Source organism: Fringilla coelebs (assembly GCF_963513975.1).
Source record: "Fringilla coelebs genome assembly, chromosome: 2".
NCBI classification, from domain to species: Eukaryota; Metazoa; Chordata; class Aves; order Passeriformes; family Fringillidae; genus Fringilla; species Fringilla coelebs.
In genome coordinates, this window is record NC_140029.1 from 1,015,170 (window position 1) to 1,031,429 (window position 16,260).

Consider the following 16,260-nt stretch of genomic DNA (forward strand, 5'->3'; position numbering starts at 1 on the left):
CGGAGCCCCGCCCCCCCGGCCAATCAGAGCTCTGATAGCCCCGCTCTGACGCGCGGCCTCCGCCCGCCCTTCGCGTAACGAGCAGGGCCCTGTACCAATCAAAGGCCGGGACAGTGGCAGGACCCCGCCTCCCCGACCAATCACGGCTGTGCCAGGCTGGGGGGCCAGCGCTCGGGGAGCGGTGAGGGGCCTGTAGTGTGCGTACGGAGTTAACTCATGGGGCAGTCGCAGGCGGCGTCTGCTCCCTCTCCCAGGCGATGTCCCACGGGTGGCGCCGGGCGCCGTAGCCGCCCTCCTCATCTCATTGAATGAGTGACATCCTCGCAGGCCAATCGCGCCTCGGATTTCATGATGAATGGCGGCCACTTCCGACCAATCGCCAGCAGTCACCGTGCTGCCTGAGGCTGTGATTGGTTGCAGGGCGAGGGGGCGGTGCCTGAGGGCGAGGCGGAAGTGAGGGAGTGTCATGGCAACCGCGGGCGCGTCGCGGCGCTCGGGAGTCCCGCGGAGCTCCTGAGGGCCGGCTCGGGGCTGCTGGAGCCTCTCGGTGCGGGCCGGGTTCGCTCGGAGCTCCTGAGGGCCGGCTCGGGGCTGCTGGAGCCTCTCGGTGCGGGCCGGGTTCGCTCGGAGCTCCTGAGGGCCGGCTCGGGGCTGCTGGAGCCTCTCGGTGCGGCCCGGGTTCGCTCGGAGCTCCTGAGGGCCGGCTCGGGGCTGCTGGAGCCTCTCGGGGGAGCCCGGGTTCGCTCGGAGCCCCTGAGGGCTCCCCGGGGGTGGCGGGGAGGGCACGGGCCCGACGTGCGGGGGTCTCGGGTGGTCCCTCAGGGGTTAGAGCTGCAGTGATGGTCCCATGATTTCCTGCCTCTTTACCTCCTGCTTTCCCTTTTCCTTGTTGACTCAATTTTACTGTTCGGTTGTTTGGGGGTTTTTTCCTTTCTAAAGGTTCCTGTTCGTTGAGGACGACACGGGAGAGGAGAGGAGGAGTCGGGAGAGGAGACGGGAAAGCCAAGTGGTGATTTTCGGGAAGTCTCGTGTAAGTTTCGCTGTATTCCTGCCCAGGAGTTCCCTGTGTTCCCTGTGCAGTGCCCCGGTGTGAGTTGTGTGGCTGGGTGGCAAAGAGCCCCTGCACTGCCCGGGGCACAGCAAATCCTGGGTGCTGCAGGGCCTGTTCTGCCGTGTCTGCATCGGCACCTGAAGGGGCTCCAGGAGAGCTGCAGAGCTGCCCCAGCCCAGGGAGGAGCTGGAGCTGCTGCAGAGCCCAGAGGAGGCTCCAGGATGAGCAGAGGGCTGGAGCAGCTCTGCTGGCAGGAAAGGCTGGCACAGCTGGCATTGCTCACCTGCACAGGAGAAGCTTTGGGCTGAGCTCAGGGTGGCCTTGCAGGGCCTGAAGGAGCCCCAGGAAAGCTGGAGAGAGACAATTTCCAGGGGATGCAGGGACAGCACACAGGGAATGGCTGCCAGTGCCAGAGGGCAGGGCTGGGTGGGATCTTGGCAATGAGGAATTGTTCCCTGGCAGGGTGGGCAGGGCTGGGATGGAATTCCAACCCTGCATCCCTGGCAGTGCCCAAGGCCAGGCTGGACACTGGGGCTGGAGCAGCCTGGGACAGTGGGAGGTGTCCCTGCCATGGCAGGGCTGGCACTGAATGAACTTCCATGTCCCTCCAATCCAAACCAGTCTGGGATTCTGTGATCCTCAGTCCTGTGGATTTTCTCTGTTATGGGCATCTAAACCTGTTGATCTGGTTTAGAGCTTCTGTATCACGCAGACTCAAATTGCATGCAAGCAGTGGCTGTATTTCCTATCAAGTGGTTTAATTTAATTTAATTTAATTTAATTTAATTTAATTTAATTTAGCAGGGCTTTCATGCCTTGTTTGCCCACAGCCACTGCAGCTGTCACAGTTTGGTGCTGTGTTTTCCAGGTCACTATGAAGGCCCTGTATGCTCAGCAGAATTCTCCTGGAGAGGAAATGACATTTGTGTTCCAGGAAAGAGTGAGTTCCCTTCAGAACTGCTCTGTCCCTCAGGCAGTGGGACAGGAGAGTTTGGCTGGGTGCCATGGGGGAATTGAGGCACAGAAATCTTGTGCAGGCTTGGGGAAGGACTGGTGGGATCCTTGCACAACAGGCAGGGGAAGGAAAGGAGGGGAGGTGCATTTTGTCATCAGGCAGCGCTTCCAAGACCACTGCTCTGTGGTTTTGGTGTCCAGACTTTACAAACAAGCTTTGCAGGCATGAAAAATAAACCCTGGGTTCACATTTGCTGGCTGAATTTTCTAGTCCCTGAAAAAGCAGAAATAGAGCTTGAGGAATCTGTCAGATTTGGGGTGAGAACACCAGTTCTTACTGGGGCTGTTCCTTTGACATCATTTGGACCTCATTTGGGACTTGAATGTTGACCTCAGTGGGTTTGTCAGGATTTGTGCCTCAGATAAAGTGGAAAAAAACCTCAACGCAAAAATAATGTCAGTGGCTGATGAGGCTTAGTAAGGTCTAGTTTGCAATAATAATAATATCATAATATAGTAATATAATATAATATAGTATAATATAATATAATATAATATAATATAATATAATATAATATAATATAATATAATATAATATAATATAATATAATATAATATAATATAATATAATATAATATAATATAATATAATATAATATAATATAATATAATATAATATAATATAATATAATATAATATAATATAATATAATGTAATGTAATGTAATATAGTATAGTAATATACTGGTTTGCAATAATAGTATAATAATATAATGCTAATGATAATAATAATAATAATGTACTCAAAATGTTGTTGCAAACCCCTTTTCATTGACAAAACCTGCCTGCTCTCCCCACAAAACAATCCAAGAAGTGGAGAAGTGCTTCCAGGAGCTGGAGAAGCTCCTGGGGGCACATGCAGTGTGTAACAAGGCGCTGTAAATCTGTCCTAGGAGAACCTTCCTCCCAGCAGAGACCACGATGTGAAGGTGCAGGTCAGAGCCTGTGCTCTGAGCCGGGTGGACACAAAGGTATTTGGGGGTGTTGTGTAGGGCTGGGGGTGTCAGTGGTGCCCATGGCCCTTGGCTGGTGGCTGCCACAAGCTCAGGCTGTGCCTTTGCTGCTGGCAGTGGGCACAAGACTTTTTAGGGGTCTCCCATCGGGGATTTTTGGGGAAGGTTTCCACAGGCACAGGAAACCTGGGCTGAGCTTCTTGCATGGCTCTGATTGAAAAGCATCTGGAATTTGATTCCTAATTTATGGAGACAGATCAGTTGTCACCTGTGAGATCTCTTGCAGTAAATCCCTTTTATCTTCATCTGCATTCTAAGCCACTGGTTGGCTTGGCTGGTAGTAACTCTCTGCTTTTATTTTTTAATACGTTTCCAAATTTAAATACAGAATTAAGTGCCATGGTTTAATACTGAGGAACGTGTGCACTTCCTTCCCCTGGATAACATTTTGGTAATGGCCCAAGCTTCCTGTGATGATCCAACCCTGTAAGATGGTAATACATTATAAATGCAGAGCTTTAGCAAGAATGCTGCCAGCATTGTTTTCATTTAGCTCCTGGCAGAAATCAAACTGAAGAAGGAACTTGTGCCTGTTGGGAGAGAAATTTCAGGAGTTGTGCTGGAAGGTGAGTGGGTGTCAGTGCCCAGGGAGGGAGGGAGGGAGCAGGAATTCCCCTGAAGCCCAGAACTCTCTTTGGGTAGGGCACTCAGGAGCAGGAGCTCTTGGCTTCCTTGGTGCTCTCAGTGCTGGTCCCACTCCCCTGAGCTGGAGAGTCCAGCCTGGCTCTCAGACACCCCCTGTCTGTTCCTGCATGGAGCTCCTTGTGCCAAAGTTTGGGAGTTCAACATTTGGGCTTGGCATGTGTGTAATCAAGAATTCTTTTTGTTCCACAAGAAATGTGTATCTTTAGTTTTGTGAACTAGGGATAAACAGTGCTTTCAAATGCACATCCCATTCCTGCTGTAAATAATATTTATCTTCTTCCCTCCTTTTCACCTCTCCATGGTGAGTTGGAAGCAAGGTGACCTTTTTCCAGCCAGATGATGAAGTGGTGGGTAAGTTAATGCCTGTTTGCCTCAACTGACACCAACAGTCATCTTTTTATAATGAATGACTGAGGTTAGAATAATTGGTAAGGCTAAATTGACCATGTGTTTTCAAAATTAAACTACTGTCACAGGAATAAACTTATAAATGGGAATTCTGCTCCAAGAATGTTCCCTTAGAATTTGAAATATGATGTTGTGTTAACCACCAAATTGTGAGTGATGCCTTAGGAGAGGGGAGTTATTTCTTAGAGCATTCTGTCCCACATGTTTATATTTTGTGTGCTGGATGAAAGGATTAGAGTTCTGAAAGCAGGACAGAGTGGAGAGTGATGGGGAAGAGTGTGTGTTTGGGCACTGTGGTCCTTCCTGCATTATTCCCTCAGCTCCTAGAGGCTGTCTATTCCCTGCAGAAACCCTGGGGACAGCTCCAGGTGGGCACAAACACATTTTAATGGGAACTGGGAGAGACTGGACACAGCAGCCAGATTTGCAAGGCAAAGCCCTGTGGTCTAAATGGAGGGTGAGATTTGTGGGGGGAGGGAAGAAAAGAATGGTTTTCCCTGGGATAGAGGGGATGTTAATTCAGGAGATGGAGCCAGAACCTCCTGTTCAGGAGTGTTCTGTGGCCAGTGAGGGTAAAAAGCTCAGTTATAGCCAGGATGGAGGGGCTTTTTCTGCCTACTCTGCTTTTGCTTTCTCTGCCTTCCCTAGTTAGTTTGTTTTTCCTGTACTTCCTCTTTGCTATTCCTGCTTTTTAACACTTCCACATTCCTGTGTGTTCATCCTCTGCCTCTTCCTGTGCCCTTGGTGCCTTTGCAAAGCACAGGGTCAGGGAGGGGAGAGGGAGAGGGAGAGGGAGAGGGAGAGGGAGAGGGAGAGGGAGAGGGAGAGGGAGAGGAGAGGGGCTGTGGGCTCCCTCTGAGAGAGAGGCTGCTGTGCCTCAGATCCCTCCTCTGTGATCAGTGGCCTGGAGTGGAAGGGGAACTCTCAGAGTGTGGAATGAGCTCAGACATCACCAGACAAAGATGACACCTGCCAGTACCAGACAGCACTCTGTAGTGTCCCCATTCTTTCTACCTCAATTCCAAAATGTACCCCTGGGGCTTCCTTGTGCCCAGGGACACCTCAGGCTGGGACCTGGCCAAGGTCTCTCACCTGTCCTAAACCTGCCAAGAGGGAACTGAGCCCAAACAGGAGCAGGGAATTCCTTGGGAGATTGCTTAGGTTGGAATAATTGGTAGTGTGAAATTCAAGGTCTATGTTCCTTCTTTTTCAGGAATTCTGCCCCTGGATTCTGAGGAGTCTGGTGTCTGTGAAGTTGTCCTGGTTCATGAGCATTATTTGGGTTTGTAGATTATAAATTTTGCTAATAATAATTTTTACTGTAGACTTTGCTTTAGCTTTTCTAAAAGGGAGCCCATTACCTTGGAGCTCTGGGCACAGTCCTTCCGTTCCAACATTCCAAATTCCAGCTTCCCCACCAAGTCACAGAACTTTGAACACTCAGTGCTCTCAAGGGCTTTTTCTTTGCTGTCACCTTTTCACAGTTCATGATGGCCTAAACCACACGAGCTGATCCTGGTTTTTCCTTCTCCTTTTATTTTCCTTCTAACTTCCCATTCTGTTGCTTCGTTGTTGTTATACCTTTTCCTAACCTGTCAAAAAATTTAATGAGGAGAAATTTATTTTTTTCTTCCCTTTGACTCAGTTCAGGAATATCACCTGGCACCAGACTAACAGATGGGGTGAAACAAGGAGACTGGAATTTTCAGGGATGAGGGTGAGGGAAAGCCTAGTATTGAAACATTGTTTTCAGTTATTGTGAGCTTCCAGTTTTCCCTTTCTGGGCATAGATTACTTTAATGAGTAGGATACTAAATGTGGGAGTCCCTGTTCTTCCAACAGTTTGTTACCTTGAACAAGCTATTCTTTTGCTCAAAATTTGCTCTTCCCAAAGAAACGGTGGCTGCCCCATGCCTGGAAATGTCCAGGGCAGGTGGGACAATGGGGCTGGGAGCGGCCTGGGACAGTGGGAGGTGTCCCTGCCATGGCTGGGGTGGCACTGGGTGGGCTCTGAGATCCTTCCAACCCAAACCAGATTCTAAAGATCTGAGTTTGGGTTATTTCTGTGACTGCCATGAATTCCTGAGTAGTTATGAGGTGGCTTCCTTAAACTTGGTTATATCAAAGTTGAATCCCTAATTTAATTGTGTAAAATATGGCAAAATATCCCCTCCATGCCTTCTTAATACGAGAGGAAACAGGAGTCAGTGGTGGTGACCTGTCTGCAGGTGGAGCCTTCCCCACTCACTGTGGCAGGCTTTGTAAATAAGCCCAGGGATTTTGCTGGGGTTTTTACCATCTCTGCTGTGTTTGTTGGTGTGTGTGGTGTTACATTTTAGTTAAATGGCATGCTCTGTCTCACCTCCCGAAAATGCAGGGTTTATTCCAAGCCTGTGATCCTCCCTGATCCTGCAGTATCAGGTATCTGCAATGCCGTTTGCCCAAGGCTTATTCAGCACCACTTTGAATCTCCCTGTTAAGCTGTGTGAGGGAGGAGAGGCTCTCAGCTCTTTGCTCTCTCTTGGCCCTTTTCTCCCAAGGCTCTCCCTCTGCCCCTCCCTTCCCCTTCTCCCTCAGGAACCATGCTGCTCCCGGGGGTGGGACCCCCAGTAAGCCCTCAGCTAATGAGCACCCTCAGAAGCCTTGTGGAGCCTGTGGCCTGCTGCTGCTCCCAGGGAGCACGGGGCTTAGGGATGCCCCGAGGAGGTGCCTCAGGCGTGTCTGTGTTTGTCCCGCAGCTCTCAAGCCACAGAAGGTGTGCTGGGCGGAGGCTGCCGGCGCGCTGCGGGACGGGCTCCGCGCCTACACGGCCCTGCACTACCTGGCGCCGGTGTCCCCTGGCACGAGTGTCCTCGTCCTGGATGGAGCAAGTGTGGGTATCAGTTCCCCCTGCACACATCCCCCTGGGCACGCAGCCCCTGCCTTTCTGGGAGTGCTGGCAGTGCCCTTCCTTTCGTGGCTTTGCAGGAAGGGCTTTCCCGTGAGGGATCCTGACCAGGGGTATTGTCCTGCCTGGAGTGGGAGGTGCACACAGGGAGGGTGTCCTGGTGTCCTGCAGTGACACAGTTTTGCCCTGAGTCCTCAGGGATAACTGCAGGAAGATGCCTTATTTTTTAGTCCTCTCCCACCTCTGCTTTTTATCTTTTCTTGGATATAATTTGATTTGCATCCCTGCAGTTCTTGGTGCTAATGAAGACGTGGGGTCCCCTCAGCCAGTGTAAACGTGGCTGGGGCCTTTTCCTTGGAGCTTTCTTCTTGGAGCTTTTTTTCCTTCCAGCTCCGAGTTCCAGCTGCAGTGAAGGTGGCTGTGGTAATTAAAGTAGAATCTGAACTGTTTTGTTGATGACAAGAACCAGTTACTGACCAAAAGTTCATTCTGAGCTTCCCAGTCACTGAAGAGTTGTTTTGGCCTCACTTAGGAGGCCAATGAAGAAGATCTGTGAATATTCAGTTCTTGGTTCAGCTGTGGGTTTTTTGCAGGAGTGAGTTCATTTCTGGGTACTCTCCTGACTGGCCTTTGCAGTGTAATTGTTCTTAACATCAAATTGTTGGTGTAAATAAATGAATGAATAAATTAATCAATGACCCTGCTTTTCCCCTCTCAGCCATTTGGTACCATTGCAATTCAGTTGGCCCAACACAGAGGGGCCAAAGTCATCTCCACTGCCCACAGCCTGGAGGACAAGCAGTACCTGGAGAGACTGAGACCTGCTGGGGGTGAGTTTTATCCTTCAGTGCTGAAGTTTGGCCTAAAGAATGTCTCAAAATATTTTTTTCTGTCAGGTTTGGAGACTTACTTCTGTAAAAATTAAACACAAATTGATAAATAGTCTAATTAAATAGTTTTTAGGTTTGTTCTGTGCTCCACAGGTGTTTAATTTCTGGTTTAGGTGTACTTAATGGCATTTTAATTCTCCATTTCAGTTGTAATGTCTGGCAGCACTTCCCAGTGGTGCTGAGTGCTGGCTTTTGGCCTAAGTGCTCAGGAAATCTTTCCATGTGATGGAGTGGTTGCTGTGCAAGGAAGGATTGCTGACTCACCACCACCCCAGTGTGTGCCAGAGCTCACACACCTGGCACCCAGCACTCAGCACCTCAGATTATTCCTGCCAGGGTTTTATCGATGTCAGGTGCTGCCACAGCTGGAGCTGGACATGCACAGGCTCTGCATTCTGCTGCTTTCCAAAGGAGTTTGGCTTCACACACAGCACTTGCATTGTGCCTTGACTTCTTCCCTTTCATACTTCAAGTCTGGGGATTTTTCCCTCTGAAAACAACATGAGAAGATACTCTGTGTAGGAGCTACTGGCATCTTTTCTGATCAAAATTTTGGTGGTGTTTTGTGGAGGAAAGTGGAATATTCTTTTATTCTGACAGTTTTAAAATAAAGGATGGCTTGGCAGTCTGGCTGGATTGCAGCAAAAGGTTAAAACTGGTGCCTGCTGCTTCCTCCTGCAAATACCAAGCGCTGCAGTGTGATTGCCAGGTTGATTTTTCAGAGTATGATTTTTGTTGGCATTCACTGGAGTTACAGAACTGGAAAATGCCTTTGGGGAGCCTTGTGCAGCCCCATCTGTGTGGCTACAGCTGCACCCACCACAGCACCCCAGGGCTGCCACTGCAGCACCTGCCAGACTCATTTCTCTGGAGCTTGAGAGCAACACTTTTTTTTTTGCAATTTGACCCAAAAAACCCCTATTTTTTCCTGATTGCAGCAGCCTTTTTTACTGTCCCTATGTTTACATATTTTACTGCACTAGCAGTCTAGACAGACATCAGAACTGGAAGATTTTTGGGAATGCTGTTGCTGTGCAGAGCCTTGTTGCGCCAGCTATAACAGGGCCAAAGAGGAAATACTGAAGTCCTAAAACTTCCTTTTGTAACATTTTATGGGTTTATTTTGCTAGTTATATGAAAAATTAATGAGCTAGGAAAAGATTTAGCAATTTTATTCTCACAGTCCTGAGAACTTTTACAGCATTTTTAAATTATTTGAATGTTAATGTCAAATAGATCCTAAGTTACCCAAGCTCTAATTGGCTTCTTGTGTGTGTGGGTGGAGAATTTTCAGTTTTGTGCTTGTTCAGTGAGTTTTTGGTTAGTTTTTGGCAGTTTTCAGTGAGCAGCAGTTTGTGTTATCATTGTTGAACATACCAAGCTGCTTCCTGGAATGGCTGAAGGGGAAAAATGATAACTGCAACTTTATTTCAAATAAAGAAATAGAACCTGGGTACAGCATTAAAGAGAGAAACAGTTTGACTGCAAAAGCAAAAAGCTTTTAAAAGTGTCCAGACTTTCTGATTTGTTTGTTAATTAATGTGATTCCAGGCCTGAAGTAGTAGTTCTGGTAATGTTTCAGGATTTGTATTTAAACCAACAGGATGGGTTTTTGGTTTTTTTTTTTTTTTGTCTTTAGTAATCCCTAGAGTAAAAGTTAGAATGAAGGAGGGGATTTTAATAAATTTTGACAATTTAAGCCTGTGTTTCAGGCTGGAGACAGAATATTCCATAAGCAATGGGATGAGTTTCTGTTAGAGAACCCAAGGAAAAGTATCTGCACATACACAGATATGTCCTCTCCTCCCAAGGGCACCTCCTGCTTTTCATTTAGTTTATTTGTGAGGTTTTTTCCTGTGCCACCAACATTGAGCTCTCAGGGGATGCCTCTGCTTAGAACCCCCCAGAGCAAACTCTGGGAGAGGCTGTGGGATCCTGGTGTTTCTGTGCCTCCCAGCAGTGGAGGAGGAGAGAAACTGAAGTTTTGCCAGTCAGAAAAATATTGTTTTGGAAGCTGTGCAAGTCACAGCAGAAGAAACTGAACTCATTTACCAGTATTTTGTGAGAAATACATAAATGAGAAAGGATTATGGGAAGTTATATTACAGTTTGTTGCTTGGCCTTTTCCCTTTTGAGAAATTTTTTCCCAGTGGCAAGTATTTTTTCCAGCAATTTTTAGAAAGGAAGTTGACCAGGATTTTGATAAATACTATTTGAACTATTGTACTGAGTTAAGGAACCAAACTGGACATTTTTGCTATACAGAAATCAGAAAATAGTCAAACTGGTGGAACTCTGGCCTTTTCTTTTTGATTGCCAGGCTTTGGGCCTATGAAACCAGGATTATTTTCAAAGTGAAATTATTTGCACAAATAATACCATGTCAAATTGCCCTGGTAAGGAGAACATTCTGACTTCTTGACTGAAGGAAACTAAGAAGAAGAGGATATTATGGGGGTTTATTTGCATAGGGGGAATGTGGCTGTCATTAATAATTAATTATTATCCCATCTTTAGTAAATTTTGACTGTGAAATCTCCAGTGAAATCATTTGACTTCACTGAAAAAAAAAGAGGAAATGACTTGAGATTTGGATGCATCCTAGGATTAGACTGGGGATTTGAAGGGACAAAAAGAACCAAACCCCAGGCATTTATTGATGATTTGTTAATATCCTTAATGACCAGCTCCTTGTATTTTTTCTTCCCTCCCTCTTTCCTCCCCTCCCTGCGGCTGGGATCCCCTTCCAGGAGTCCGGCAGCCTTTGGTGGGTGAGTGCAGGTCTGAGCTCAGGCTCCACATCTGCTTGATGTTCTTTCAGTTCTCATTTTGCTGTGAAATCCTTGGCCTGTTTAGTTTCTAAATCTTTGTTCTACCTCATAATGATGAAACAAACCCTGGGGCTGTTCCTTCTCTGTGTTATTGTTATAATATTATAAATGGCTTTTACCTGAAAGAGAGCAGGTCTGGGTGGGATCTTGGCAATGAGGAATTGTTCCCTGGCAGGGTGGGCAGGCCCTGGCACAGGGTGCCCAGAGCAGCTGGGGCTGCCCCTGGATCCCTGGCAGCGCCCAAGGCCAGGCTGGACACTGGGGCTGGAGCAGCCTGGGGCAGTGGGAGGTGTCCCTGCCATGGCTGGGCTGGGATGTGATCCTTAAGGTCCCTTCCAACCCAAACCATTGCAGGATTCTCTCATTCCTGTTTCTGTGTTTCCTCTTTATATCCAACCATAAACAGGGCATCATAGATACATGACAGGAAAATGTGTTGGTGGCTTTCAGTTCAGCAATATTTCAAGAGCAGATGTCAATCCTTCATCTAAACATTTAAAGACCCAGAGAGCCACGACTTGGACAAGAATAGCAAAAAATGAACTTAGAGAAGGATTTGCCACATTTTATCCTTTTGGGCCAACAAACTCATGAATTAACTCCGCATTCATACTTTTGGTGTTGATTTTGCACTGTGTTGAAAATGAAAAAAAAGACATGTGCCAGGCTTTTTGGGCGTAGCTGCCAACCCGTTTGTGGTACCTGCAGAGAGCAGAAACTGTGTGTGCTGCTCAGGATCTGAGCTCTCAGCTGTGAGCACCTAGACTCCCTGTGCACGGATCTGAAGTGGTTTTTGCTGCTGTCCTGCTCTGGCAGCCCGGGTGATCGACGTGTCGCACGGGAAGATTGACGTGGCCGAGAGCTGCCTGGAGGAGACGGGCGGGCTGGGCGTGGACATCGTGCTGGATGCCGGAGGTACGCGGGGGCGCTCCTGCCTCCCTGGCTGCTGCGTTGTGATTCCAGGCTTTACCTCGGAACCTCGGGCCCCTCCATGATAGTTTCCTGCCAGGTGTGTCAGTCATCTCACCTTTCGCCTGCCAGTACTGTCTGTCAGTCCTGGCATTCCAGGAGGGCCTTGAGTGATTGGCAGATTCAAAGGGTGCCCTCTTCCCCTGAGGGAGCACTGGGCCATCCAGGTGTCCTTTGTCCCTTGAGACCTCCCCTCCTGTACCTGGTTGGTGGCTCCCTACCCCTTCCCTGCCCTCTCCCCGGGGTTAAAGGAGCAGCACCCACGGGGTCAGGGAGTTCTGCTGGAGCTGCTGTGGGTTCAGAGGCTCTGGGCCAGAATAAAGCTCTGGATCCAAACCCTCCAGCAGAACCCACTCCTTTCCTTCCCCATCGCCTTAAAGCTTCTCCACAGAGGGAACCCTGAGGAGCAGACCCTGATACAGGGGGAAGCTCCATCCCCCAGAGCTCCTGCACGCCTGGACTTGTCTCCAAGCACCCAGCTGCAGCACCCAGCCAGCCAGAAGTGTCTGGGGTGAAACACCACAGTGCCGCTGTTTGGTTCAGCAGCAGGGCCAGACAAGCTCAGGCATGTTCCATCTGGCTGTATTGGTAGTTATTGCAATGCCTGGCAATGGCATCCCCTCATTCCCAGAGCCCCTCTGTCACACACTGCTGCCTGCCAGCACCTCCCAGGCAGCTGCTACGTGGGGCTGAAATAGTCCTCCCTTTGAAATTGGAAATTAAAAAATGGCTCTAGAGAGTAGGGCTGTGACAGTGTTGGTTTGCTGCCTTGTTTGAATACAGAAATTACCCTAATTAACGGCACTGTCAACCTCTGTTGGAAACCAACTCTCATAGGTGAAAACTCTGAAGTTACTATTCAGTTATGTAAATAAAGTATTATTATACTAGATATTATATATATTTATTACTATTGCTGTATATTTGATATATAAGATACTTCTGATATATATTTCTATATAATAGTATATAAATATATAATAGTGTCTAAATATATAATAGTATCTAGATGTATAGTTTGTAAATTTAAATTATATATTAACTTACTTTATATATACTATAGTAGATACAGTATAATTACTATATTTTATAGTTTTATTTGGTGTTTTATACATTATGCATTAAGTTATATATATTATATATATTATATCTTATATATAGTATATTGTGTATAATATACTATATTATGTGTAATATAGACTATTATGTTATATTCTCCATAATATAGTATAATATATGTAATATACTATATTGTAGTATATATATAGTATGCATACTATATTATAGTATATATATTATATAGTATATATATTATATTATACTATAATATAGGTAATAATATATACTATAATATAGTATAATATAGGTAATATACTATATTACAATCTATATTGTTACTACATAGTATTATAAATATGAATATAAACAAAATATTGCTCTGAATGGTAACTTCAGAACCATTATAAAATATTTTTCTCAGTAAAGTATATAAAATACTCAGGGCATAAGTAAAATAATAAATTCAGTGTTTTTCAACCATTTTTAGCTGAAGCAACCGAAAACCTTAGAGTTCCACTGAAAGGTGTAGAAATGAATACATGTTGAATTTTCCACATTTTTTGCTGAGCTCAGGGGAATCTGTTCTCCCTCCCAGTGAGGTTGTACAGTGCTGAAGATGAACCAGGTTCCAGATGCCGGCTGCTGCCTCACAAGCACGACATCATCACCCTGCTTGGGGTTGGGGGGCGCTGGATAACGACCGAAAGGAACCTGCAGGTAAAGTGCCTGTGGCAGGGAGGAGTTTGTCCCACACAAAATAGACATACAGACATGTACAACTGTTGTTTCAGTCTGTCAGTGTTACACTGGACTCTCTTGTAAGAGGGGGCAAGGGGTGTTTTTTGTTTGGTTCAACCACCTCTATAAAATAACCATTTAACCTTTATTTTTATAAGGGAAAATGTAACTAAATAACACTTTTCTTCAATTTGCTTCAGCTGGATCCTCCAGACAGCCATTCCTTGTTCCTTAAGGGAGCCACAGTGTCCTTCCTGAATGAGGAGGTCTGGAACTTGTCCAATGTGCAGCAGGGGAAGTATCTCGATATCCTTTGGTGGTGCTGGGGAATTCTCACTGCTCAGAGGAGTGAAAACACAACTGGGAAATCCCACTGAGAGGTTCTCATCTGCTCAGTGCCGCAACCCAGCTGAAGGGTGGAGATACCTTAAAACCTGAGTGTCTCTCATATGTTATTTTCTGCATTCCTTTTAAACATATCCCAGACTGGTTTGGTGGGAAGGACCTTAAAGCTCATCCCACCCCACTCCTGCCATGGCAGGAACACCTCCCACTGTCCCAGGCTGCTCCCAGCCCCAGTGTCCAACCTGGTCTTGAAAATGTCTCTACAAGCTTCATTAAAAGCAGGGCTGCAAAACGCCCATTCTGGGGGGAAAAATGCAGTGTTTTTGTTCATTATTGAACCAATTAATTGAAGATTTGATTCTATAGGTTTTTATTTTATGCAAGTGACATTTTGGATTTTTTTTTAGTTGTACTTTCGGGCATTAGATGCCTCACCTGTAAACTTAATGCACTCCTGTTCACTGCAAAAGTGGAAGTGTTTTGGCTCCTAACTTCTCCTTTATTTGCAATATACAGAAAATGTACTGATTTGTTGTGTACATGAAATTTATGGAGGGACAGTTGGTTGGGAACAGGAAAAGGAATGTCTCCTACATTTGGGCTGATGCAGCTGGACTGAGCTCCCTGGTCAGGACATTTTCAGCCCTGAAAGGTTTGGGTGCTTTTGGCTTTAGGAACTTGTTTATCTTGTGAAATTCTGGAGCATCTGGCATTACTGTCATCTGAAGAAATCACTAATTGATTGCTTCTTTTAAAAGAACTTGAGCTTCAAGTATCAGCCTGATTGCCCTTAAAATGAAGGATGAACCTTGTTGTTTTTCATACAGTGTCTTGGCTGGTGGTCATTAACTCACAGACCCCTCACATGGCAGTGTGCTCCAAGAATTTCCAGCCTCTGCTGTATTCCCAACTCCATTTTGGCTTTTTATCAGGTGCCTGTATGAACTGCCACAACAGCTACCTGGTCCCAAAATCTGTTCTCTTCCTCTTGCATAAAAAGTGCCATTGATTAATGATTGATTGATGTTGTACTAGTGCAGGCTGCACTTGTATTTCATTTTGAAATGCTCAAGATTTTCATATTGAAATAATTGAAGTGTCCCATATTTCATTTCTGCATCCTATTTCAGGGAAGGAGGTTTCTGATATAGAAACAAGTGCAAAAATCTGATCTAAAGCCTGGAATTGAGGTTCATTTTCATTTTGCCTGTATCTTGCTATGTTTGTATCAGTACAGAGCTGTGACCAGCACACGTGATTGTAGAGATTTCCCTCCAGCTTTATTGTTCCTTAACAGTCCTCTTGGATACCCATCCTGGAAGATATCATGGATAAATTATCAAATGGCATTTTCAGGTGAGAGATGTGGAGATTTCTGTGGGTTTTTAAATTCAGCATTAGAAGTAGAAAACTTGCCAGCACTAGCAGAGCTTCAGGAAGCTATAGGAAGATTCCCATAATAAGGTGGGAATGGAAGATCCCTTCCCTTAAAGCAGGATAACAACTGCTGTTGAGCAGAACCCTCCCCACCACACCCCCATTTTCCCCCTGCAAGTAGGATCTCTTTTCATTTATTTGTGGCTCCTCTTTGCTCTGGGGCTTTTGCCTTCTTCTGTGCACTGGAGCAGAGCCATAAACCTGTTACTTTGTTTGCGGAGGGAGGTTGACACAGTGAAAGTAAAGTCTGTCCTGTGATATTTCTGGTGGTCTGAGTGTGCTCACCAGCACTTTTTACTGTTTCATTTCAGGCCTCAGCTGGATGAACCCATCCCACTGTATGAAGCCAAAGTTTCTATGGAAATAGTTCAGAAGAATCAAGCTAGAAAGAGACAAGTCATCCAGTTCTGACACACAACTTCTGATTTTTCAGCCTGGGGAAGATAAAGAAATGTATTTGTGGAATAAATAAGTGTACACTTGCAGGCAGTGAACAGAATTTAAACATTCTTTGTACCTTAGCTCAAATGGTCTCTGAAGCTTCCATGACTTCAGGGTTTTTAAATTCCCTTGAGCAGAATGTTCCTATCAGCAGCTTCTAAAGAAGTAGCCTTGACATAAAAATCTTGTCTGCCCTACCACACTTAAAAACGTCAGAAACATCTACAGGCAAACTCAGTCATTGTTGGTTTCCAACTCTAAGAAATTAAAGAGGAAAAAAAATATGTTTTTATTAGTCTTTTTGTCTCCAACCCCTACCAGTAGTTACCTTTATAGTAACCTTTTGCTTTTGACTGCACTGAGACTGAATGCTACACCTAAAGATCTTAATCCACATTCAGAATTGTTATTCAACTGAAGGACAGGCAAAGCTATCGAGGTTGGCAAGGGTGGCACATGGGAAGGACGTGGTACTGACACCAGGAGTTTCTCCCAGCTCTTTCCCTTCTCAGCACTAAGGCAGCAAACCTGGTA

General features: G+C 46.1%; 1 protein-coding gene across 2 annotated transcripts; it reads left to right on the forward strand.

Moving 5' to 3' along the window:
* Positions 1-453: 453 nt before the first annotated feature.
* On the forward strand, positions 454-16,022 carry CRYZL1 (crystallin zeta like 1). 2 transcript variants are annotated; one of them, XM_084226897.1, is made up of 15 exons: positions 454-547; positions 940-1,030; positions 1,920-1,991; positions 2,957-3,034; positions 3,570-3,642; positions 4,028-4,072; positions 5,343-5,411; positions 6,868-7,001; positions 7,735-7,846; positions 10,657-10,677; positions 11,554-11,652; positions 13,361-13,482; positions 13,704-13,809; positions 15,159-15,204; positions 15,597-16,022. In XM_084226897.1, exons 3-15 carry the CDS (start codon positions 1,926-1,928, stop codon positions 15,694-15,696), a joined length of 1,071 nt encoding a protein of 356 aa, XP_084083023.1. In that variant the 5' UTR covers positions 454-547; positions 940-1,030; positions 1,920-1,925; the 3' UTR covers positions 15,697-16,022. The 2 variants fall into 2 exon arrangements, with proteins under 2 accessions (XP_084083023.1, XP_084083022.1); XM_084226896.1 differs by having other exon boundaries at positions 470-667.
* The last annotated feature ends 238 nt before the right edge of the window (positions 16,023-16,260 follow it).